General features: G+C 56.7%; 1 protein-coding gene across 7 annotated transcripts in view; it reads left to right on the forward strand.

The window, feature by feature from the left end:
• Window positions 1-19,159, forward strand: part of ARHGEF10 (Rho guanine nucleotide exchange factor 10) — a 79,775-nt gene extending 60,616 nt beyond the window's left edge. For all 7 annotated transcript variants that reach the window (XM_057505043.1, XM_057505044.1, XM_057505045.1 and 4 more), the window contains 11 exons: window positions 2,592-2,707; window positions 3,046-3,173; window positions 3,290-3,390; window positions 4,597-4,718; window positions 5,508-5,594; window positions 7,002-7,225; window positions 7,645-7,802; window positions 10,941-11,083; window positions 12,187-12,361; window positions 15,486-15,608; window positions 17,402-19,159. In XM_057505043.1, the coding sequence (XP_057361026.1) occupies window positions 2,592-2,707; window positions 3,046-3,173; window positions 3,290-3,390; window positions 4,597-4,718; window positions 5,508-5,594; window positions 7,002-7,225; window positions 7,645-7,802; window positions 10,941-11,083; window positions 12,187-12,361; window positions 15,486-15,608; window positions 17,402-17,889 (1,865 nt within the window). In that variant the 3' untranslated portion in view covers window positions 17,890-19,159. The remainder of the gene's footprint in view (window positions 1-2,591; window positions 2,708-3,045; window positions 3,174-3,289; window positions 3,391-4,596; window positions 4,719-5,507; window positions 5,595-7,001; window positions 7,226-7,644; window positions 7,803-10,940; window positions 11,084-12,186; window positions 12,362-15,485; window positions 15,609-17,401) is intronic.
• Window positions 19,160-24,994: the final 5,835 nt, after the last annotated feature.

The raw sequence follows: 24,994 nt of genomic DNA on the forward strand, positions 1-24,994 counted from the left end.
TAGGTCTGGGGGTCCCGTGGCTGTGTCTTCGTGTGTCTCCACGGGAACCGGCTCCACGCCAGGAACGTGAGACTGGAGAGGCTGCCGGGTAACCACCATGAGAAGTGAAGTGCTCTTTCCTGGCTGTGTGGCTGACAGGACTTCTGAGTCCAGAGGAGAGAACGGGCCGCCTGGGAGGCACGCCATGCAGACTCAAGAACCTGAGGAGGCACTTCAGAGACCACGGGGCCTCGTTCCCATGACCCCCTTTCCCTGTGGTGTCGGGAACGCAGGAGGTGGGTGCCTGGGGCCAGGGGAAGGAGGCCGGCATCGGTTCTCTCAGGGAGCCCTCTGTCTCGGGGAATAAAGAGGACAGAGTGAAGGTGCCTGGGGGCTGCCAGGTGGTGCAGCCTCGCCAGGGGACATGCCACCTGCCTCATCATCCCATCAGCAGGTTGTGGTGGCAGGAGAGGGATGGGCGCTGTCCTGACCGGGCTCCGGGTGGGGGCAGGGTTGTGTTCTCAGGCCACGTGTCCCCCGAAGGGGCGCTTTGCGGGGTCTCTGCCCATCCTGGTGGTCAAGTGCCTAGAAGTATCATTCAGTAACCTCTTACTGTGACTGGCGTGTTACTTTTTAAGTGTTTGTTTTTACTATGGCAGTCCTATGAAATGCAGCCTGCCCATTTTACGTGACAGTGGTGTTACCTTGGGCGTGCCGGTGGGTGGACAGTGCTGAGGGCTGATCTGGGGTCCTCAGCACACAGGGCAGCGGGAGCAGGTGGCCTGGGGGTGCACCTGTGTGGACCTCAGCTCCTTGGCTTCCCTGTCCACAGAGTGGGTCCACGTTTCAGCTCAGAGGGAAGAGGGATGTGGAGTCAGTGGCCTGAAAAATGCCTTCTGGATTAAAGTAACTTCTTTGAACAAACTAACATTTGTTAATTCTGTGTGTGTGGGAAGGCTGAATGCAGTCCGAGTGCCCTGGGGCGAGTCTCCCCGGGAGTGGAGTGTGCCGTCCTGCACGCAGAGTCCTGACGCTCAGGACACCCTCACGTCCCAGTTGGATGGGCCCAGGAGCTGTCCTGCTCTGTCCAGTTCATCAGGATGGTGGATCGTCTGTTAGGGGCAGGTGCTGAGCTGGTCTTCGTGGCATCGTGTCCTTAACATTGATCTCATGAGCGCCAGGCTGCAGCTGGCGAGTGTTACTGCCAAGGCAATGGGACTGTGCCTCCTGTGGGTCGCTGTTTGGCTGGGCTGCCCAGCGGTCTTGCTTTTTATGAGTGGCTCCAGATTTAGCCTGCGTGCTTTCCTTCCTCCTGATTCTCCTGCATTTGTCATCCCTAAATTATTTTGAGAAGCTAAGTTAGAATTCTTGTGCTCAGTCGATGTTCATATGACTCTTCTGCTATTTGAATGACTGTTCTGAAATTCAGCATTGGGAAAATTGGCCTGTTATTCAGCATTAAAGGCAGAGTGTGGGTGTCACTGCCTAGCAACCGTGGCCTGTGGGCGCAGCCACCCTCGATGGGCCCAGGGGGCACGCACGCAGGGAGAGAACGGGGGTGTGTAGAGAGCACGAAGGCCAGCCAGTCAGCCGGTCTGGGCCCGGTCCCCTCCGTCTCCAAGTGCTTGCCGGGTGCCCCCTCATGCTGAAGTCTCATGACAGTGTCTGGAGCTGCTCCTGTGTGTGGCTCTGGGGGGAGGGCTGTGGCAGTGGCTTGGGGAGATGGCACAGGAGATGGTAGCTGTCCTGATAAAGGTAATAAGCAGGATGAGATGTGCCTATCCTTAAGTCCTGAGGAGGGTCCAGGAGGGAGATGGCGGGGACGGCGGGGACAGCGGGTCCGGGTCCTTGGCCAAGGGTAGGATGTGGAGGGAGGTTCGGGCCAGAACTGACACAACTAAACACAAAACAAAGCCCAAGGAATGACCCCAAGGCAGGCATCTGCGTGGAAGGAGGGTGTTTGAGGTTCTAGGGGGACGGGCGCTTGGCCGAGAGGCGCCAGCAAGTGGGCGCAAGGCCCGGCTGACCCTCCTGAGGTAGCAGCCCAGCAGGAAACCCAGCGCTCCGCTTCCAGGGGCTGCACCACCGCCCGCTCCCCTGCGGAGCAGCAGGGCCGGAGGGCTGGGCCTGGTCCTCATCACCATCCCCTGGCCGAGGCTGCAGGCACCTGCGGAAGGCCTCACCCCAGGCCGTGGCGGTGCCGGGAGCGCGCTCCAGCCAGCGTGGGGCTCCTCTGCCACCCCCCGGGGCGCGGCCCCCGCCCTCCCCAGCCTGTTCCCTTTCCCACTGCGTCTCCCGCCTTGTGCATCTCCGTGGACAGCTAGGCCGGCAGCCCCTGCAGGGACAGTGCCGTGGCTCCCCAGGTTTCCGCTCCCCGAACCCGGGCCAAAGGAGGTGTGCAGGAGGCAGCTCTGTGCTAGCTCTGCACCTTTCTGTAAGTCCAAGATTATTTCAAGTTAGAGGTTAGGGAAGCAAAAACTACTGAATGCTTGAAAACATCTACTTTTTAAAAATCACCAGTCAACCAGAATTTATTTCAGTGTTTCCTGCCCACAAGCAGCTGGGAGCGAACACAGCTTCAGGCCAGTGCGCCTCCATTTGCTCGTTTGCAGGCAGAGCCTACGTGGGGCCCGGGCAACTGTACCAGGACTTACAGAACCTGCTGCACGACTTAAACGTGGTCGGCCAGATGGCTCAGCTGATCGGGACCCTGAGAGGGAACTACCAGGTAACAGCCCAGGCCCCTCGGGGTGGAACTCCCCGGTCATCGTGGGCACGTGGCTGCGTCCACGTTCTACCGCAAGCGAGAAATGACGCGGCTAAGACTAGGTCTGATGTGTGTCCTCGCCGGTGTCGGGTGAGGCGGGACACCTCAGTGTCCCTTCCCTCTTGTGGGCAGAGCTGAGCTGCTGCGTCAGAACCGCCCTGGCCGAGCCCGGCAGCCTATCCCCCAGGGCCGCGTCTTTGTGATGGGACACGGGCGTCGCTGTGTCTCCTGCTCTTCCGTCCTTGGGACGGTCCTGGCTTATTGACACTTTCAGATGTGCTTACGTATTTCCTTTGTAGAATTTAAACCAGGCAGTAGCCCACGACTGGACATCGGGTTTGCAGAGACTTATTTTGAAGAAAGAAGAGGAAATCAGAGCCGCCGACTGCTGCCGAATTCAGTTACAGCTGCCGGGGAAACAGGACAAGTAGGTAGAGACCTTACCCCAGCACAGCGCCGGGGAGCGGCTCGTCACCGTGAGGGCGTGTGGGGACTCACAGGGCGGGGCCCACATGGTAAAGCGGCGCTCTCCTCTCCCGGCAGGTCTGGGCGGCCCACGTTCTTCACGGCTGTGTTCAGTACGTTCACCCCTGCCATCAAGGAGTCCTGGATCAGCACCCTGCAGATGGCCAAGCTCGCCCTCGGTAAGACCACCCACCAGCTGGCACCAAGAGCTGCGTGGGGCATGCTCGAACGAGGGGCTGTGCACATTTCTACAGCCCCAGTGTCTCCTGGGCTGTGATGGCAGGTGGACCTCGGAGGATAAAGTCATACCGACCGATTCACCTACTCAGTTGAAAGGGCCATTTTAAATGGGAAAAATTCACCCTGCACAAGTGGTTTTTAAGTTGTTTATATTATAATTCAGGGGTTGTAGAGAAAAAAAGCCCAGCTTTTATTTTAACAAAACCTCCGTATCAGCTGAGACTGTCCGCCCATGTGGGGGAAGCCCCCGGGTCTGTGGCTGGAGGCGGGGGTCCCAGCCCTGGTCCCACGTGGGCCTGGCTCCGCGTGGCTCACCTCGGCTGTGTCATCACCCCTCCCTGTGGAATAGAATGCGGTTGGAGCGGAAAACGAGTCCAGTGGCTCTGTCAGGGGAGGGGGTGACGCTAGGGTCACTGTCGCTCTGCCCCGTCAGCCTTGCAGTCTTGCAACCTGTGCAGGAAATATGTGCCTGTGTGCAGCTCACACACGCAGACCTGTCACTCAGAACACACTGGGGTGTCGTGTCGTGTGACTGGAAGGGCCTGACCCCTTGGGGGTGCCCTCCCAATAGCCTGCACTCGGGGAGGGGAGCGTCCGCCTGCCTGGGCATTGTGGTGGTTTCGTCACAGCAGGTTCGGAGTGTCTCAGCAGACGGGGAGGGGGCCCACCTTGCAGCGGATAGGCTGAGCCTGAATGTGAGCCCCCTTCACCTCTGGGTGCGTGACATGCTCAGGGCTGAGTGACAGTAGGCTGTGCCCGTGAAGTCTCTCTTCACTCCCTTGTACTTCTGCACCCTGTGGCATTATATTGTATTAAACTTCTCCCTGTACCTCCGCCGAGTCTAAACATCTGTTACTTTGAAAACATTTTTAGGAGATGAAGCATAGACATGGGTGGGTTACTAGCGACGGTCAGCCTGTAGGGGGGTGTGGACGGGAGGTGCAGTCGCTGGGACATGGGCAGAGTGCCTCCCCCAGGAGGGCGGGCCAGCAGCCGAGCCTAGGGGCAGGGCTGTGCTGCTCCCTGGGAGCTGGGCCTGCAGCTCTGGTGCCCGCAGAGCGGAGCAGTGCCCGGTCACAGCCCGCCGCCGTGGTGGGCATCCTTCCCATGCACTCGCTCACCCTTGCCTTCGCCTGTGGCCGCAGGGGAGGAGAACCACATGGGCTGGTTCTGCGTGGAGGACGACGAGAACGAGATCCGAAGGGAGCGACACCCTCTCCTCGTGGGACACGTGCCAGTGACGGTGGCCAAGCAGCAGGAGCTCAAGGTGACGGTGACGGGGGTCCACCGTGTGCAGGGACAGCAGCATCCTGTCCAGTCTGAGGCTGCCTGGCAGGTGGTGGGTTGTCCCTGGGCCCCTGCCTGCCTCAGGCCAGGGCGTCGGGTGGCCCCAGGGGTTGTCCTGTGGGTGCTGTGCAGGCCTCCTCTCGCGCCCGCCGCCTCCAGCCTTCAGCGTCTGTGTGGGCCACGGGCAGAGGCTGAGCTTGAGTAAAGTGCCCACTGTGGCCGCAGCAAACCCATCTCAGGGCCACGGTCTGTTCGTGTCCCCGAACTGTCACCTCGGCGTCTCCGGCGGGGCCCCTGGGGCTTCAGGGGCATGTGGGTGTGTGTCTGAGAAACAAGGAAAGACTACTCACCCTCACTGCTGGCCTCTGGCCAACGCTCAGACCTGCAGCCCAGGCTTCCCGGGGGGATCCCAGCCCCGGGAGAGGTGGGTGGACAGATAAGGGGGCCAAGTGGGCAGCACCACCCTGGCTCAGCTGCCCCCACCCGGGGAGCCACACCGCATCCGGCACCCCTGCTCTGTGACGCCTGCTTCTGGCCAGTGCTGGGGTCTGGGGGTAAAGTTCTGGATGTGGAAGGGGCTTGCTCAGGGGCTTCCTGCAAACCTCTGATTTAGAGGGTGTCCTCGGACCCTCCCCTTTTCCTGTTGTCATTCTAATAAGTAATGACCTGGAGTTTGTGCGGCTGAATGCCAGAGCTTGTCCACTGAAGGAGTTACGTGTGCACACCTCCTGCCCCATTTAAATGTGGATGCTTGATTTTCTCCCACTAGATTGAATGTGCTGCTTACAATCCTGAGCCTTACCTGAATGATGAGACTCAGCCAGATTCGTTGTCCACGGCTCACGGTTTCCTGTGGGTAAGACGTTTTTGTTTTCAATGCAAGTTCAAGAAGAATCGATATCCACAGTTAATGTGATGAGAAGTTACAGGGTGAATGTCGCTGTTAGCTGCCAGCGTGCCTGGGGTTGTTCTTGCAGACACGGAGGTCATGAAACGGGTCAGGTCCCTGGGCACTGTGGAAAAGATGTGCCGTCCTACGAAATAAAACACATCTTTTCTTTTTCATGTAAAACTATACCAGACCAAATCCAGTCCCAAGACAACTAGCAACTAATGTGAGAATTTAAGTATTCCTTCAGTTTTGGCCCTTGAATTGCATGAGCTGTTTTTCCTTCTATTGCTGGCTTTTTACATGGGGAATTCAGCAGTTAAAACTAATCAGTTCCAAATGAAATATTTGTTCTGCAACTGCAGTGGATGTTTCTGGTTCGTGCCAAGTGGAGCTCACTGTCACGCAGCCATGGGGCTTCTGGCGCCCCGTCCTGGGAACCCCAGGACCCTCCTGGCGGGCCCCAGCCGTCTCCAGCCCTGGCTGCTAGCCCCGTACTGGGGGACATGGCAGACAGTCTGCTCAGCCAGAGAGCTGCGGGAGGGGCAGGCGGCTCCCCGGGGCTTCCCAGCCCGGGAGAGTTCCCGTCAGCCAGCCGGACTGGCTGCCCCTCCTGGCCACTCCCCTCTCCAGAGGCCAACGCCGGCTGGGCAGTTGGGGTCCTTCCCCTGAAAGGCCGGCAGAGCAGGATGCTTATTTGTAATGTGGAAAAAAGCAGTCAGGATAAGGAGCATCACAGCATTTCCAGAACCGGTGGGAGGAGAAAGAACCTGCGACCATGGCCACCCCAGCCAAGCCGAGCTTTCCCAGGGGCCGCACGCCCTTCGTATCAGCCAGTCGGTCCCTCCCCAAGACACAGTTAATGCAAGTGTCAGTCGGGATGTGACCTTTGCCGAGCGTCACTGAGTGACCAGCTAATAGAGGCTCACAGATACCGTCAGCACAAAGCCAGCACTTGCTGCGTCACACAGTGGATGCGCGGCTTCCGTACCGCCTTGTCCTCTGCTGTCTTAGGGGCGGCCTGTTAGACATGATGCTAGGTCATTTAAAATGGGTATTAGTCTGCTTTTTTTAGATTCTGTGTATGAATAGGCCTTTCCCATTGAGTAGTGCCATGTTCGGGGTTTTTAAAGGATAAAAACATGATTTCTAAGAAAACCAAAACCAAGTTCTTGTTATTAGCATTAGAAGACGAGATAACCCAGTCAAGGCTGGAAGGGAGAGGGGCCACGTGGGCAGCTGGTCAACGCGTTGTTCGGCCCTTTAAGCGGGTCCTCCCGTGAGAGTCGAATCTGTCTTTGCCGTGACTGCCGGGTTCCCGTGTACCCCATGCAGCAGCGGGTCCGTTTCCCTAACTCTGTGACTCTGATGCAGATCGGAAGTTGTACCAGTCAGATGGGTCAGATCTCCATCGTCTCATTTCAAAGTGGCAACCCCAAAGTCATCGAGTGCTTCAACGTGGAGTCTCGTATCCTGTGCATGGTGCACGTGCCATCGGAGCCGAGGCCCGGCGAGCCTGGCGCCCCCTCAGAGCCCACGGCTGCGGCCATGAGGGCGCGGGGCATGCCCACCATCTGCCTGGGGACCGAGGAGGGCAGGTGAGGCCCCACACTGCACTGGTGTCACTGGGGGCGGGGAGCCAGCAGCGAGGGAAGGGCGCTCCCCTCACGCCCACGCGGGATCCTAGGGTCGCCGCGCTGGACAGCAGGGAAACCGTTCGGGAGCTGGCAGAGGCAAGTGGAAGCTGGGCTCTTGCCAGGCCTGTGGCAGTCCTGTGCCCCTTGGCTTCAGAACCTGCAGGGCCACCCTGTGCGCTGACTGAGCCCAAGGGAAAGTGAAGGCCGCTGTGCGCAGGGTGCACGGGGAGTGCGGAAGCTCGCTTGTGACCCAGAATTTCTCTCTGAAGGCGAAGGACATATGAAAGTGGCCGCCGTCCACAAGGCAGCACGCGGCAGGGTGGGGGCGGCAGGCAGGGCCCCGGCCCGCCCCAGCCCAGCAGGCTGCCCTCCTCTTGCAGCATCTCCGTCTACAAGAGCAGCCACGGCTCCAAGAAGGCGCGGCTGCAGCACTTCTTCACCCCCGAGCGGCGCACAGTCATGAGCCTGGCCTGCACGCCCCGCTGCCTGTATGCCGGCCTCGTCAGCGGGGCGGTGGCCGTCTACACCAAGGTGCAAGGTAACGGTCCTGGCGGGTCAGCATGTGTCCCCTGGCCCGAGGCACGTGTAGTGTGGGAAACAGGGCACTCATGCGCACCGGCCGTGGGTCAGGCTCGGGCACCGTGGCGTGTCTGGGTCACTGGTCCGGGCCGGTCAGTTTGCGTTCCGACGGTCATGCCGCGTGGCGTGTGCCCCTCCTGTGCCACCTCGGCCAGCCTGGGCAGCCCGGATCCGCTCGCTTTCGGTGGTTTTCCTGCTGCTCCGGAGCATGAAATATCATGGGATTTATTAGCAATTTGAAGTTTGAAAAACTACAGTAATTTCAGTCTGGTCTGGCAAATTTCCTGAGTTGGTTTGGGATATTTTGTCCGTTTCTTCCAGTGCTGTGAAACTATTTTTATTCATTTAATTTGGGGTGGCTAAGCCTTCTCCCCCCACTTCACGGAGATAGAATCTGACATACCACACTGCGTAAGTTTAGAGTGTAGCCTGTGTTGATTCAGTAAATGTGCGTATTGTGGGATGTTCGCCATACTGTCAGCTAGTGTTCCCATGAGTCACATAGTCATTCACTTCTTGGGGTGAGAACAGTTAAGGTGTACTTACCGCTTAGAAATATATGCCACTGTGCTGTGCATTAGGTCCCAGGACATGGCTTCTCATTGCAAGTCCATGCCCACAAAGCCACCCCCGGCCCTCGTCGCCAGCTACTGGGAACCCATCCCACCACGTTTCTGTGGCTTTGGCTCTCCTGGGTCCCATAGAGGAGTGAGATCACGGTGTCTGTGGCGACTTGCCCTCTTGGTCCGTCCCCGTTGCTTCAGGTGGCAGGATTTCCTTTGCCAGGGCTGCACATTAGCCACGGCATTCAGGTGCCACATCTCCTCTACCCACTCACCCGTCAATGGGCCTCAGCTTTCCCCCATGTCTTGGTTATTGTAAATGGTGGTGCAGTGAACATAGAGGTGCATATATCTTTTTGAGTTAGTGTTTTCATTTTCGTATAAAAACCCAGAAGTGGAATTGCTGGGTTCTATGGTATTCCTATTTTTTGTTTTTTGAGGAATTTGCCTACCATCTTCCCCAGTGGCCGCACCAGTTCACATTCCCACCAGTAGTGTGGGAGGCTCCCTTTTCTCCACATCCTCGCCAGCACTTGTTATTTCTTATCTTTTGGGTGGTGGCCATTCTGATGGGTGTGAGGCGGTGTCTCTGTGGTTCTGACTTGCGTTCCCCTGATGAGCAGCGGCGTGGAGCACCTTTTCGTGTGCCTCTGGGCACCTATATGTCTTTGGAACGGTGTCCCTTCACTGCTGTTTTGTCCTCAGAGTTGGGAGGACTTGGCTTCAGGCCTTCCAAAGAGAGAAATGCTGCTTCTCAGCCGCGCACTACAGCAAGTCCTTGACTTTTTAGGCAGTCGGAAATCTGGAATTCTGTGGGAAGTTTGGAGATTTTTAAGTGTTGGCTCAAAGTGAATTAGCATGTGTTGCACGGCTCTGGTGTACGCAGCCTGAGAACTCAGCCCGGGAGTGGAAACCCCAAGAAGTTATCATGAGAGGGGCTGCCCGTCGACTTCAGCTGGCGCACGCATCCCAGTGGCCGGGGTCCCCACCTTCCGGAGGGTTCTGTGGGAGGGTGCGGGGCATAGGATCTGTAGAAAGAGCGACTTAGGTGCTCAGAAAACAAACTACTGCAAGTTAATCCTTAACCGAAGTCAGTGTCTGAAGCGGGTCCATCTTTGATCTTTGAGTTCTTTTCAGAGGAATCGGCAGCGTCAGCATCATAGGTGCCCAGGGCCCGAGTCCTGGGCAGGTGGCATCAGGCGGTCCAGGACTCAGAAACCTGCCCCCCCAATCCTGTGTGGGCCCTGGGGTGGTAGGCGTGCGCCCACGCTGAACCCCTGTTCCCATCACAGTGGAGATCCCAGGGTCAGGTGTTGTGAGTTTCTATGAGAACGTCTGCACATGTGAGCGTGAGCTTGTGTGTGTACCTGTGTATGTGTGCATGCATGTGCACACACGTGTGCCTCTGTGAGTGTGTGTGTGAGTGGGTGTTTAGCCACACTGTGGTGCACTGGCTCCAGGGCAGGTCTTACCAGTGACGAGCGGGTCACTGTCCCCTGGGCTGTAGTCCTGCAGTGTCTGTTAGCCTCTTAGCAACAGAAAGTTTCCATTAAATCTGGGTTATAACTTAAAAGGACGCCACAAAACTCAGAACTTGCCTGGTCACCTAGTGACTGAGCACCTCGGCGGGAGACAGCCACTTGTAAGTAGGTTTTGGATCAGAAGGCCCAGTGCCTGCAGCCGGAGCCGAGGAGCAGGGTGCCGTGCAGACCCCAGAGCCTGCCTCCTCCTGGGGCCCAGCCGTTTGGGGCCTTGATGGACCCACACAGTCATGCTTGGAGGCCGCATGGCCTAATTCATGCTGCCTTTGAAAACTGAAGGATTGAATTACTCACTGGGTAATTACAACAGCCACTTTAAAATGTGCATTTAATCTTGCTTTAAACAATTTTTTATTGCCACCCAAGTTGTCTGTTGACTCACACTTTATATGCAGTGTGATAAACCTCAACAGTGGATTACTGAAAATATTTTCAAACTGAAATATTTTATCCCTCTCTATGCTTCAGGAATGGGGCAAGTTCATCAAAAGAGAGAGAAGCCTTTTACCTCAATTTGTGTTTATTTTTGTAAATTCAGTGAACTTACAGTGTCTTCTCAGAGTTATCAAGGGCTATTCCTAAGCAAAAGCAGGTGAAGGGGAGACTTAAGCGTTTGCCCAGCTCTTTGGGGTGCAGGTCCTATGGTTGACGACTGGGTCACTTTATGTGAACACCTGTCTGCCAGGCTCTGAGCCGTGCCCTACGTGCATCCTTACAAGGGTGCATTGTGCATGCAGGACAGGTGCCTGCGGCTGGGCTGGGGTCAGCACAGAGCCTGCCTGCCGAGGTGCTCCACGCTCGGTCACTGTGTTAGGTTGCCTTGTGGAAATGGTGCTACTTCTGGGAAATCCAGGCACCCAGGCTCAAGTTTAAGCATTGAAATTACAGGTGATGTCTGGTCGTCTTATTTAAAGTGATCTGTGGTCCTTTCCTCAGTCCCTGTGCTCAGATAACTGAATTTGAATGAAATAAAAAGAAATGCTTTATTTTAAGATGGATCCTGGAATTCCGAACCTCAAAAAGTCATCAAATTAGGCGTCCTGCCCGTGAGAAGCCTCCTGATGACGGAAGAAACATTGTGGGCAGCCTCCGGAGGCCAGGCATTTGCCATCAGTGTGGAGACCCATGCTGTAGAGGTGGGTGCTGTGGGCGGCTACACGGTGCGTAAAGGCGCATTTCAGAGCCGGTCCCCTGACCTTCCACAGCGGGAAGCCAGAGAGGGCCCTGCCTTCTGGATTCAGTTTAGAGAGATGAGATTTACTAGACAATTCAGCTCACCACTTAGGTGGCAGGACGCTTTTTCATGGAATGATCATTCACAGTTTACCTGCTCATTAATAACAGACATCACTTCAAGAAATAAATTCTCTGTGAGCATTACAGCCAGTCTTCAAAGACACTTGGAAAATCAGCCTGTGATCAAGGTGGCATTTCAAGTCAGGACGGCACACGGGTTGTGCGTTGAAGGACGCTGGGGCCTGGCTGCCGTCTCGGGGACAGACCGTCTGTCAGCCCCAGCTCTTTGCCCTGCTAGACCTCCCAGAGAAAATGGGTGTCCTTTGGGTCTGGCAGTCGGGATCCCTGGGGCCTCTGCAGGAGAGGCAGTGGGGAAGCCGGTGGGGCCTCGAGACCAGGGCCAGGGCGGCCTGCGGACTGGGGAGAGGGGCTGGTGAGAGCTCGGCTGAGAGCCCCTCCTCCCACCTCCCTTTTCCTTTTAGCTCTGGGTGAGGAGGCTTGTCCATGTTCTGGGGCTGAATGGGGCAGGGCCCCAAAGTGGGGAGACATGCTGGTGCAGGCCCAAGGGTGCTGGGCAGTGTGGCAGGCGTGCCCTTGGGCCCCCCTTCCCATGGAGCCGAGGCCGGAGAGTGGGAGGGGCCGGAAATGGACCAGGGCCAGCGTGACCCGGAGCCCAACCCTGTCCCAGCCTCCCTGGCAGCACTGGGGTGTGTCCAGAGCCCACCTGCTCCATGCTCACTATAGCACACTCCTGCTCTGGGCGCCTGGCGCGTAGGCAGGGATAGAGCTACCTGCCACTAGGATGTTTCTCCCCTACCCGGCGTGTCACGGTTTGGAATAGAGGCCAGCAAGGGTGCCATGAGGGACTCCGGGGGCTGCAGGTGGCCCTCTGTGGGCAGGACAATCACACAGCCTGGTCCCAGCGTGCGGGCGGGGAGCCGCTCCTGACGACTGCAGCCTGGCACATGCCATGCCCCACACACCACACTCTCCTTCTTCCCAGAACCAGCTGGAGGCCCACCAGGAGGAAGGCATGGTGGTCTCACATATGGCCATTGCTGGCGTGGGCGTGTGGATCGCCTTCACCTCAGGGTCCACGCTCCGCCTGTTTCACACGGAGACGCTGAGGCATCTCCAGGACATCAACATCGCCACCCTTGTGCACCACCTGCTGCCAGGTAACAGGGCTGGCGAAGGAGGGCGCAGCCTGCCCACAGTATTTTGGGGCTGGGGGGGGACCGGGAATTGGAGGGCAAGCTCTTCACTCAGGGAGAGTTAGTAGCGAAGACTGAGCGAGACCAGGCGCCCAGAGCTGATGCCCGTTCGCTGACTTCATACGCTTGACAGTGCTTGCGTCCTGCAGGTCAGTGAGGCGGGGAACCTTAGGAAGTAGCCGGGCCCCTGCCAGTGTAGCAGTGAGATGAGCTCATCATAATCCTACAAATTCAACACAAATTACATTTGGACGGGGACCTGGCATACATTTGTTTATTTATTTTTAACCATTCTTCAAAGGTCGTGGGACCCAGGTGGGGCAGGTGGGAGGTGTTTGTTTTGGTGGCTGGGTGCTAGTTGGCGGCCGGTGGCAATGGTGCAGGTGTCTGTAGCTCACACAGAAGGTGCCAGAGGAAGGCTCACCGTTGATGGTGCGTTGAGGCTAGGGAGTCCTAGAGGGGCTGACCTTTGACGGGGAGAACACTGGTCCTGGGAGGGGGTGAAGTGGGCAGGGAGGGAGGGAGAGGGGAGCAGAGGCCAGCGGCCCAGGCCCAGCCCCGGGGGCACCAGGTGACTGAGGACCTCTGTATCTGGGAAGGTGAGTGACAGCTATTCTTCTGTTTTATTTTTTAACATCTTTACTGAGATATCACTGATGTGTAAATGTCTGTATTTAATACATATATACAGAGTTTGATAACACATACATGGTAAAGGGTCCACCACGGTCAGGCCGGATGACACCCTTACCACCTCCTGGTCACCATGAGCACACACGTGTGTGTGTGTGTGTGGAGGGGACTCTGGGGCTCATGGCACAGAGCATGTCTGCAATGCTGTACGGTGGTTCTGTCTGGGGGAGCACAAAGCCTTCCCTAACATAGACACTTACCTTCAGGAAACCACTGTGGTTTGGGCCTCCCGTGTCCATGCCCTCGGGGGACTTGTGTCCTCTGTTGCTCGTGCTGGTGGACACCTTTGCAGCTGTGATCTGTCGTGGTGGTTGGGAGGAGACCCCAGTGTGCACACAAGGCCTTGCGGGAGGCCTTCCCCACATTGCTGGTGGCAGTCTTCCTGGCTGCTTTGACAGCCGCCAGTTAGCACCCTGTTGTTTGTTCCTTGTGCATGGTTGGTGACCACAGATCCACGTGGGCTCTCTGCAGAGAGGGGGGCCGTGGCACCTGGCACAGGGGCCTGATGCCCGCACCCGCCGGGGCCTTTCTCTGCCGGCCTCACTCCCTCTGCCCCTCCCCCACAGGCCTCTGTCTTGACTTTATTCCTGTGCAAATTACTGGGCCTCTTTTCCAGGGAGAGCAAGGCCTGAGTCCCATGCAGAGTGGGCGGGGTGCCTTCAGTCGGCCTGTGCCCTCCTGCACATGGGTATCACATTTGAAATGCATCCAAGTTCACCAATACTTCGGGGCATTCTGTGCTTACCTGCAGGTCTTTGCCCCCATGGCTTGGTGGGCTAGGAGAAAGCTGGGAAATTTAGAGTAGAATTCAGGTCCTCTTGGACAGTGGTCCTTGAATACCATCCCCGGAAAAGTGAAATCTGAAATCAGTTTGACTTTCTTGGCATTTTGGGATTTAGAGGACAGGAAGGCCAAAGAGTCCTTTCTTCCCATTGTTTCCAAATCCGTAGGCCGGAGGCTTGTTGATTAGTGTTACTTCACTGTCTTCCACGTGTTCACACTGCATGTGAGCACATTGAATGGGAAGGTGTGGGCCGGGGTCGCCCACTGGACACTTCCCTCGGGGCCAGCCAGCATCTCCCCGGAGGCCGCAGCGCCGTGCTCGCTGGCGCACGGGACCGCCATTCAGCATGGGCTTGCGGCGGCTCCCAGGAGGGTCTTGTGGTGTGGTGTGGCAGTAATGCGTGGATCGCCCCCGTGCGCTGTCACTGCACTGGCACATCAGATCCCAGCAGGGCCGAGGGATGGGGACTTCCAAAAACAGAAAGAACAGAACAGAACAAAAAACCGCCATACCGTGACTCACACCTTTATTGTTGAGTCAGTGAAACCTGAGAGTCTGTCTGCCTCCCTGAGCCCTTGGCACACTGTCCCCCGCAGCCGGGCCCAGGGAGGCCTGTCCCCAGCACACACCGCAGAGCCGCCAGTCGGGCGCCTGGGCCGTGCGGGGCTGATGTTCGGCCGCAGAGTCGCAGGAGCCCCTCCAGGCCGCGTTCTCCCAGCGGGCCTCTGGCCCCACGCTGGGCGCGTCCCAGCGCAACCGTTCTCTGCTCGGTGCCGAGCTTTCACAGGCAGGGATTTTGACAGGAAGCGGCTCAGACTTCAGGCTAAGTGGCCTTTCTGTGTCCTGCTGAGTGAACGCATCACCTCCCGGGAGCCAAAACAAATAGGTGAAGTTTGGGTTTTTAAAAACTCGGTGTCACTTGTAGATACCACCGACCACATGGGGAGGGAGTTCGGCCAGTGACACCGGACTCGAGATCACTTACGCGGAAGCAGCAGGAGCAGGGGGTGGGTCTCGTGCCCCCTGGCTCCGGCTGCCATCCTGGGTCCTGGGGCACCCGGCACCGGCCTTGCCCACCTCCTTTGGTTGCGTCTGCTCTGGGGCAAGCAGAGGTGCCTCCTGTGTAGGGTCCCCACCACACTTTGAAGGCTGGTGTGCTCTTCACCCACTCCCTCTGTTGTGTTTTTGGCAGTTACTTGTGTAAAGCTGGGGGCCTTTCCTTGATGTGTCTCAGCCCTGGGGCCGCACTGCTGACCGGAGCTGGCCTTCCTGTGGTCTGGGGGCAGCACCAGGCAGCGGCCGAGGCGGGGATGGTCCCTCTAAGTGTTCCTACCCCATTTAAAGCCTGGAGCTGCCTGCGCCCTTTGTCCCCATGTCTGTCCTGCCCCCGTGGACATGGCGGGGACGGCCCTTGGCATGGGCACAGCAACCCAGAGACTGCGGGGCTCCAGGCTTGTTCTCCTGGAAGATGTGGCCGGTGCCCCACACAGAATATCCCAAATATGGGCAGATGCGGGGTCACAGGCGACGGCAGGACCCGCTGTGCAGTCTGGCAGGTCTGAGTCCAGCCAGCGTGGCACCGTGCAAGGCTGTCTCTCTCTCTCCGCCCAGGGCACCAGCGGCTGTGTGTGACCAGCCTGCTCGTCTGCCACGGCCTGCTGATGGTCGGCACCAGCCTGGGCGTTGTGGTGGCCCTGCCTGTGCCCCGCCTGCAGGGGGTCCCCAAGGTGACTGGTGAGTCCACCCCCCACCCTGCGGGCCTGTGCCCGGGCCCTGCCAGTCTTGTGAGCCCACCGAGCTCTGTCATGCATCACCATCCCAGGACCTGCTTCAACTGTGTGGAGGGTTTTTCTTAGTGTACCCCACAGACGGTGCCTGCTAATTTGAACCACCCATTCATGCTTTTGTTTTCTTGCTGCTTATGTTAGTGGCCCAGGGAGAGTCTTACCCCAAAACGTGTTTTATGTTACCATTATTGTTCCCTATTAGCTTCTGTCCTTAGATAATTTTGCTCAATGAAAGTGGATGCTTTTAATACTTTATATAGCAAAGAGGGAAGCCTGGCACCTGAAAAGGCCCCCCTGGGCTTTTCTGCACTGTTGGCAGGAGTTCAGGTGCTGTGGCCTTTCCAGAAAGCCGTTTGGCCTCATGGACCATGAGCCTGAACGTGCTTATGTGCCCGGAATCAGCATTTCCATTTCAGGATCTGGCCGTGGGAGGCAGCCACGCCTGTGAAGAAAGCACAGTACAGAACGATATTTTCGTGGCATTCAGGTTTTAATAGCACAAAGCGGGAAACAAATGTTCAAAATTAGGGGTAGGGAAATGTTTGAGAAAATGGTCTTACTGCCATTTTGGAATATAATGCAGCCAGTATCAGTGATGTTCACGGAGAACTCTGAATAGTACAGAGCACTGTGAATTCTGTAAATTAAGTGAACTAAGATCTTACTGATTCCATAATACCGGCTACATGGGGCAAAAACTCTCAGAGGAAAGGATTTGTGGGAAACTCACCGAAATGTCTGTACACCTTCTGTCTCTGCACTTGCTTCCTGGTGTCGGTACAGGATATCTGCCCACATCTTCAGGTGCTCTTCCTTCCCCAGAGGCGCCCCTCTGGGCGTGTGTCCAGGGGGCGCATCCCTGGTGTGTGGGAAGCACACGGGTCCGCCCTCCCCGGCGATGCTGCTGTGTCTTCCCAGACTGTTGGGGCCAATCTCCCCTCCACAGCCGCGCCTGCCCCTGACCAGCAGCACCTCTGGCGGCAGGGCCTCTCGCCGTGGCCAGAGAATCCTGTAATTTAGTCTGCTTTGGCCAAAGTGGGAAGGTGAGCGCAGGGCCTTGTTCAGCCCCAGAGCGTTTGGGAGGAGGGCACATGCTTCCCACAGCCACGCCACGCCCCTGTGACCCGACATCAGGGTCCGGGCATTCTGGGACACCTGGGTTTCATAAAGACCCAGAGGTAGTTTCTCCCATGTGCTCATGGGTCAGGGGATGATTTTAAAACTCAATTCACATCACTTTTAAACTGAAAAGTAAGTTGCCACATTAATTAAAACCATAGACTAATTCATTCTGAACCACACAGCTCCTTTGTAATGAAAAATGGTGGGAAGCCACTGGCAGTTTAGGCGTCTTGTTCTTAAACTCAACATGTTTCACGTATTCAATTTTTTGAATCAAGATTTGGGATAATAAATATATTTCCTAAGAGCCAGTGAGAATGCATTTAAGCAGAGAACAGGAAAAGAGTCGCTTTAATACTTTACAAGTATGGTGGGCCTCTTAGAGCCAAGGTGCTGCTGACGAGGACCCGGGGTCGCATGTCAGCCCGTTGTTTCCTAAGCTTTCTTGGAATTAACTAAAAGCCCATGAGACTGCGATCATGGAGCAGTTTTCACTTCCCTGTCGCTCATGTGGGAGCTTTGTCCGGGGTCCCGTCCTGTGACAGGCGGGAGGCGCTGTTTGCCACGGGGTGCCCACCGGGCACGTCCACTGACAGGCTTCCGGGCGGTTCCTTCCAGGAAGAGGCATGGTCTCCTACCACGCGCACCACGGGCCTGTCAAGTTCCTGGTCACAGCCACAGCCATCCTCAAGACCGACCAGGACAAGCCCAGGGACAGCCCAGCAGCACCCGGCGCAGAGCCCCCGGATGGAGATGATAAGGAGGCGCTCCCCCATGAGGACGCCGGGCCCTGCGCGAGTCAGGGGGGCCCCGCCACCCGGCTCAGGGGCTCACGGGGCTCATCCTCGGCGGGGTCCCCGATACCAGCACAGGGCTCCAGCCCCCTGGAGCCCAGGTCGGAGGGGAGCGCCACCCACGACCTCCTGCGGCACCCTGATGTCCCGCCAGGCAGGGGCCGGCGAGCCCGTAGGGCGAAGGCCAGCTCTGTGCTGGTGGCGTGCGGGGGCCAGGGCCACCGGCGGGTGAGCAGGAAGGCCAGGCCGCACCGCCCGGAGGAGCTGGCCTCCTCCATCATGGTCTGGCAGATCCCGCTGCTGAACGTGTGAGCCCCTCGGCTGACCTGACCGATTCAGGCCGCGTCTACACAGTTCGGGAAAAGTCCAAAACCGCGTTTGGGGAAGAAACGTGCAATATCGCAGCGGTGCATGCGCCTGCCTTTCAGCTCCTTCTGTCCTGAGCACAGTGGGGGACACATGCTCCGGGGAGGGCGGGATATGGAAGCACGTTGGAGGGGCCTGAAGCCCCGGGCTGGAAGCTCTCTGCGTCCTCTGTTGCCGTCTGCGTGAGCGGGCGTGCCGCGGGCACACTCCTGTACCCCTTGCTGAGAATTTGCAGACTAAGAATTTGAGAAAAAATAGGTCATATTCAGTAGTGTAGGAAATTTATTAACAACTCTTAAAACAATTTTACTTGATTCAGACTCACTGCTTTTATTTATATTGTATATCTTTTAATTCCAGAATATAAATTGTAACAATGAAGAAAGCCAGGTGAACATACCAGTCCAGGTGGTGGTATTTGCTTTCTGAAGTGCATCTGGGTTTTCCAAAGTGGTATAATGTGTGTAGTGTATATTTTAACAAGGTAGTATTTTTATATGGCCTTTTTCTATTAAAACATTAACAGTTAATGTTTTAGTCAATGTATTACTTGTAACATTTCACAAATAATGTTTGCTTTGAACCAAAATGCTCAATACCTGTGAATATTTACACTCAAGTGTCAAGGCCAAAATATCTTCCCTTCTCAGAGTAAATAGCCTTAATGTCTGTGTTAGGAATGTGTGTGCTTCAGCTTTGTAGGGAAGGCACAGAAAGTGTCTTGGTGGATTCTTCCATCAGTTTCTTCCGGAGCGCTGTCTGACCAGAGCACTGTTTTTGACATGCCTTCCAAACGACTCCTGGCGCTCGGCAGTGTGGGTGCCCCATTGCTGGTAGGGGGACACAGGCCGAGGGAGGTGACACAGGACCAGCACAACCCGTCACTCAGCTGTGTCTTCTGCAAACTTGCAAGCTTGCACTCTGACGCGTAGAGCCAGCTGTGCGAGTCATCCGTGCCTTCCGTCATGACCAGTGTGTTCATGTATTGATGTTCTACTTACTGGCTGGATAAAAGCAAAAACCTGATGCAGGCATTCACTGGAAGTACATTTTTCAGCACTTTATAAATGACTAAAACTGCTAATTTTATGATTTAGCCAAATGTTTTCCAAGCTGCATAGATATCCCAGCCCCGGGTGAGTCCTACCTCCCCACGCTTTCTTAAACTGTTAGCTGCCCTCGTATTTCATAAATAAAGTCTTTTTATTTAAACACAGTATTACGAGTAGGGGGCAGTGGCTCTGGAGGGTAGGGGGAAGTCTGACAGGGCCTGTCAAGTTCAGCTCCACTGTCTGCTTTGGGAGTTGGCCTCATTCTGGAGGTGGTAGTGATGTAAGGAAAAGAAGGCCTTGAATTTAAGAAACCTGCAGGGGTCGGGTGGTCAGAGCAGATGGATGCCTCGTTTGCTGGGACCTGAGGGCAGTGGCCAGGCTGCAGCTGGTGGGAGCTGAGGGGCTGCCTGGGGCTGCTGCAGCCACCCAGCACGTCCAGCCCCTTGGAGGCCTGGGCTCTGTCGGAGCAGGACGGACTCTTGGTGGGGAGGCTGGGGGCAGGAGTGGCCACTCCTCCACACCCCAGGTTCCTGGGACACAGACCCGCAGCAGAAGGAGGGACGCTAGCATCGTCAAGGCCCTGCAGGCAGCTGCACTTAGAGGCCGCAGATGTGCTTGCATGGGGCAACTTCCCAGGCTCTGCAGGAGTGAGCACGGTCCTGCTAGGCTCTAACCAGCTGTTCAGTGGCCACTGGCTCTCCTGCGGAGGGGAGTAATTCCCGGGTCTGGCCCCGTTGAGGGTCTGCCCGGCAGGCTGGGAGGCCAAGCTCCACACCCTTACTCCCAGTTCCAGGGCCCTGGCCTGAGCTGGCGGGTCCACGTGCCTTTACCTGGGGTTGGCACCAGGCACCCTGGAGCTTCCTGGTACAGACACCAAACCACAGGCTGGGTGAGTTTTGGCCAGCACGGTGGATGACACGTGAGCCCATCCATATTGGAATCCTAACTCCTGAAGTGACAGTGTTGGGAGGTGATTGGCTCACAGTGGGGAGGGTGCATATGCATGTGTGTGAGCATGAATGTGCACGTGTCTCCTGCCACCAGCCCCAACCAGGCATGCCCCACCATCTCCTCCCCCATCAGGGGCAGCCGGCCCCACGTACACACTGCCCCCAACACTGGACAGCAGGGGTGTTTGGCCTGTCCGTTCTGTGTCCACCGTGTGGTGGCAGCTGGCAGCCCCTGGGCCTGGGTCTGGCCGCCCTCTGCTCCCCTGTGCTCTCCAAGGAGCCTAGGAAAGAACTGCCTCTTGGGAGCAGTTGGGGAATTTGTGGTGTCTGACAGCTCTGGGGGAGAAGGGACCTCCTGCAGCCCCCCTGGGCTCAGATACCACGTCGGTCCCTGACACGAGGTTGCGGCGCCCCCTCACTGTCTTGTTTCTGCCCAGGACGTGCCGAGTCTGGAGCTGAGTCAGCCAATGGCAGAGCCGAGGTGGTAAGTGGCACCTGGGAATTGGCACTGGCGTCCCCTCCTCTGCCCCGAGGGCTGAGAGCCTGCCACTGCCAAGCCCCCAAAGCCCAGGAGCTGGCAACCCCTGGGGGCCACTGGCCGCTGGAGGGGGCTCCTCACCCGCACTGCAGGGCCCAGGCCTGAAGGCTGGTGGGGTGCCAGCCTCAAGGTCTTTTAAGACAACCACGGTGGTGGCTGGCCTCCCGTTCTGCGGGTGAGGACGCCATGGCTTGGAGTCGAGGGGCCTTGACACAGGTGACTCAGCCGGGAGCGGGGGGTGCGAGGCCGGCTGTCAGGTGCACTGAGCCCTCATGCAGTGCCAGCCCACAGCCAGAAGTCACCAGAGTCAGGGTGATGGGTGGGAACCACAGGGATGGAGGGAGGCGAGGCGTGGCCGGCATGTGTAACAGCGCCTCTGGACCCGGCCAGGGCACCAAGCAAACAAAGGCCTGGAAGCGGACACCACGCAGAGCCGGTGAGTTCATGCCATCCAGAAGCTTTTCCACAGTGACGGTGGCACATCGCCAGTGACAGGGCCCCGTGGGTTGCCACCACATAAGGTCTGCGGGGTTTCCACAAGCCCTGGCTCACACAGACCACCCTGTCTGGAGGGTCTGCAGCCGAGCCCTGTAGAACCGCTGACCGTGGGTGGCGCTGTGTTACATGTTCTAGAATGCCAGCCCGGGCTGATGGCGAAAGCCCAGGGCCCGGGGGGAGCGGGGACTTGGCCCTTCTGAGATGCAGGGGCAGAAGGCATGTACTTTTGGTCGCGTGACCTGGGTCCCCGCCATCCCTGCTTGGGTAGGTCGCCTGGGATACAACGTTTGAACACAGAGCTCAGGGCGACCGGGGAAGAGGACGCAGCAGTGTGAGACGCCCCCCAGCCGTGGACGGTGAGGAGCTGCCGAGGCAACACCGTGCGTGGCTCTGGTTAAGTAAGTAGTGGAGGAATCATTTTAATTTTTTTCTGCCCATCAAAAAATAAGTGCTTGCCTCTTTTTTGGTGCCTAACTTATGGGATTACTGTTCTGTCCCTAGTTCAGTGGTTCTCATCCAGGGGTGATTTGCTCTCCTACCAGGGATATTTGGCAACATCTGGAGACACTGTCGTGTGGGGAGTGTGGAGGGGGTGGGGGCCAGGGATGCAGCTAGGACAGCTAGACACCCGCAGGAGCGACAGCTGGACACCCAGGTTCCTATTAGGGAACCGGTTCATTTCATTCCATTCTATTCCACTGAAAATCAGCTGCATGATTTCTTTCTTGGTGTCAACACATGGCTCTCCTGCTCTGTTCTCAGGTGTCCTGCACGGATGTCTGTCTGTCTGGTTTAGCACTGCTATTCTAATTTGAATATAAAAATACCTTGTTCAGGTCATGAAATTGAGCCTTTTGTATGGACCAACAGTTTGCACAGTGGCAATCAGCCAATATTCAGACACCATTATATTTATCTTTAGGCAAGATAGTATATAATGGTTGATTTATAGCCTAGAGAGGATTTGGATTCATCTCAGTGGAGAGAGGAACTCCTGCTGGCCAGGAACATCCTAACACCTTATTTTAGGCAAGTTCCATGTACGTACATCCAGACTTACACAAATGGTCTTCTGCACAAAGATGCACAGTGGACTCCATGGGTCAATTCCTCAAAGGACAGGGGCCTGCGAGCTCGATTTCATGGACCCCAGGGATGTGGCTGGCCGTCTGTGAGCCTCCAGGAGGTGCTGAGCCCGGGACAAATCTCGCTGCTTTAAGTTGGTGGCCAGAGCACCGTTCTCGGCTGCCCTCCTGGGGCGGGGAGTCCAAGTCTGCAGTCTGAACGGTTCCGTTCAGCACCCAGAAACCCGGGAGAGGGGCTGGGGGCACAGGCCCAGCATGGGTGGTGGTGGCTGCGTGTCCTGTCCACATTCAGCAGGTTATTAACAGCTTCCCTCTGGACCTGTCATGTGGGCTGCCATCCAAGATTATTCTGCTATCCTGTGATTTTCTCAGTTCTTACTCAGATATTTGTGCTCTTTGGACAAACACGTGTCATGTGCCTGCAGGTCCAGGTCTGTCTGGGTGGTGGAGGCACAGATGGAGGAAGGCAGTGGCCTCAGTGACTCTGCAGGGGCTGAGTGGTGGCCCCAAGCGGTCCACGCCCCAGTTCGGGTGTGGGAAGACGTTACCTTACGACGGAAAAGGGACTCTGCAGGTGTCACTCGTTAGGGGTCTTGAGATGGAAGATGACCCTGGACTGTCTGGGCCGGCCAGTGTCACCACAGGAGCCCTTGTAAGATGGAGAAGCAGGGACAGAGATGGATACACGAGGATAGAAACAGGTCAGAGAGGGAGACGGAGGGCGGGCGGGGGCTGAAGGTGCCATACTGCTGGCTCTGTGATGGAGGACAGCAGCACGCCAGGAGCAGGTGCCCCCAGGAGCGGGGAAAGCAAGGCCAGGGGGTCTCCCTGGAACCTCCAGAAGGGACTGGCCCTGCCGACACCGGAGTTTAGCTCAGTGCTGGACTCTGACCTACAGAACTGCAGTAGGTCTGTGCTGCTCCAGGCTCTGATTTAGGACGGTTCGTCCCAGCAGCACAGAACGACAGACCTGGAGTGAAAGGTGACCTCTTACGCCCACAGGGACAGACCACCTCCAGGAGCAGCCAGGTGGGTGGAGAGGCAGCCGTGGGCAGGAACGACCGCAGGAGGCGGCACACGCCGTTTCTCTGCACACACTTGTCCAGAGCAATCACGTGTACTTTTTCCTTCCAGTTACAAATGCAAGACAATCTACTTTCAAGGGGAAATAAAGAAAAGGCACCACAAAGAGAACAATGAGGTAGCGGTGGCTGCCTCTCATTTCCCAGGCGTGCGTGGCCCGAATCCATGTGTTGAAGCCCAGCCCCTGGGGGTGGTGTTTGCGGGTGGGGCCTTGGGGCAGTGACCCGGGTCAGGCCTGGTGAGGGGTCCCTGGTGGGCAGAGTCTGGAGCTGCCCTGCCTGTGTGGGTGCAGTGGGCAGGTGCTGACCACAGGCCAGGAAGAGCCCTCCAACCGGGATGCAGCCGGACAGGCACCCAGACCGCGGGCCTCCTGGCCTCCAGAACCCTGAGGAAGAGGGAAGGCATCTGAGGGGCTTCCCACGGCAGCCCGAGCTAAGGCAGGGTGCGGCGCAAATACCAGCCAGGGGCACTGCCCGCCTGCACCCTGGGAGTGGCCCAGCACTGCTGTAAACACGAGGTCAGGAGCACCACCCCCTCCCCGAACGGCCGTGCTCAATACGGAGGCCACTCCCCCGAGTCCCAGAGCACAGCAGGACAGACGCGTCTGGTAGAGACAAGAAGGTTCTCTTGGCATCTGAGATCTACCCTTGTATTTATTGGGAATAGTTCAGTGCATTTTCAGACATTTTGCCCCCTCCCCCAGACTAATTTTTCACAAATGCATTGCCTAATTCCACAGTCCTACCTGGTGAAACGCAGGGGCCGGGGAGGGCCCGCCTGCACCCACCATGCGCTGTGGCCTTCTCGAGGACGGGCCAGCCACACGGTCAGCTCCAGGAGCCTGTGGGCCGCTGCCCTCCGCAGACCTTCAGCCAGTCCTGACTGAGCAGCATGTGAAACTCGTGTAGCGGGTTGACAGACTGGTTTATGCCTGGTTAACACTAAGGAGATGGCTTTTGAATTTTATATGTCATTTTATATGTTCTTTTATATGTCATTTTATATGTTCTTTTTCTAGCAATTCATTTTTACAGTATTTTGAAAAGGTCAGTCCATAATGGATTGAAATTTTTTAAAAATGAACTGATTGATGACAACAGACAGTTTGAAAAGCACTCCTTGTAGAGGACACACAAAACCTTTGTGTCTGTTCCCAGGGTGGCCATGACAGAATGCACACTTGGGGCTTTGATGACAGAAATTTATCCTCTCCCAGCTCTGGCAGCTGGAAGTCCAGAGATCCAGGTGGGTCAGGGCCACGCTCCTTGAAGGCTGGGGGCGGGGAGGGTCCTGCCTGCACCAGCTGCTGGTGTGTGCCTGCGTCCACGGCGGTCCTGGGCTTGTGGCCACACCCCTCCTGTCTGTCTTCACTGCACGTGGTTTCCGTGTGTGTGTGTCTGTCTGTACCTGAATCCCCTCTTCCTATAAGGACACTGGTCGTATTGTGTTAGGGCCCCCTCAGTGACCAACTTTAACTTGGTAACCTTCATAAGGACCTGTCTCCACATTCTCAGGTCCTGGGGTTAGGACTCCATCATATCTTTTTTTGGGGGGAAGGTAGGGGGACCCATTTCAACCAAACAGAACCTTTACATTGGGGTTAACCAAAATATACTATCAGATTAAGCATCCTTATTTAGTTTATGCTTTTGGGAATTTACTATTTAGACCTTCACTATGTAAAGACGACTTGAAAAACTGAAAAACTTGCCGTCACTGCACATCAGTGGTGAGGTCAGTAACACCAGGCACACTTTGGTTTGGAGTTTTGTCCTGTTTTACCTTGCGCGTCATCAAAGCCATTGATGATACTCTTTATGTGGTGGCAGCAATGTGATTGAGAAC

This window comes from Manis pentadactyla, chromosome 7 (genome assembly GCF_030020395.1).
Source record: "Manis pentadactyla isolate mManPen7 chromosome 7, mManPen7.hap1, whole genome shotgun sequence".
Taxonomy (NCBI): Eukaryota; Metazoa; Chordata; class Mammalia; order Pholidota; family Manidae; genus Manis; species Manis pentadactyla.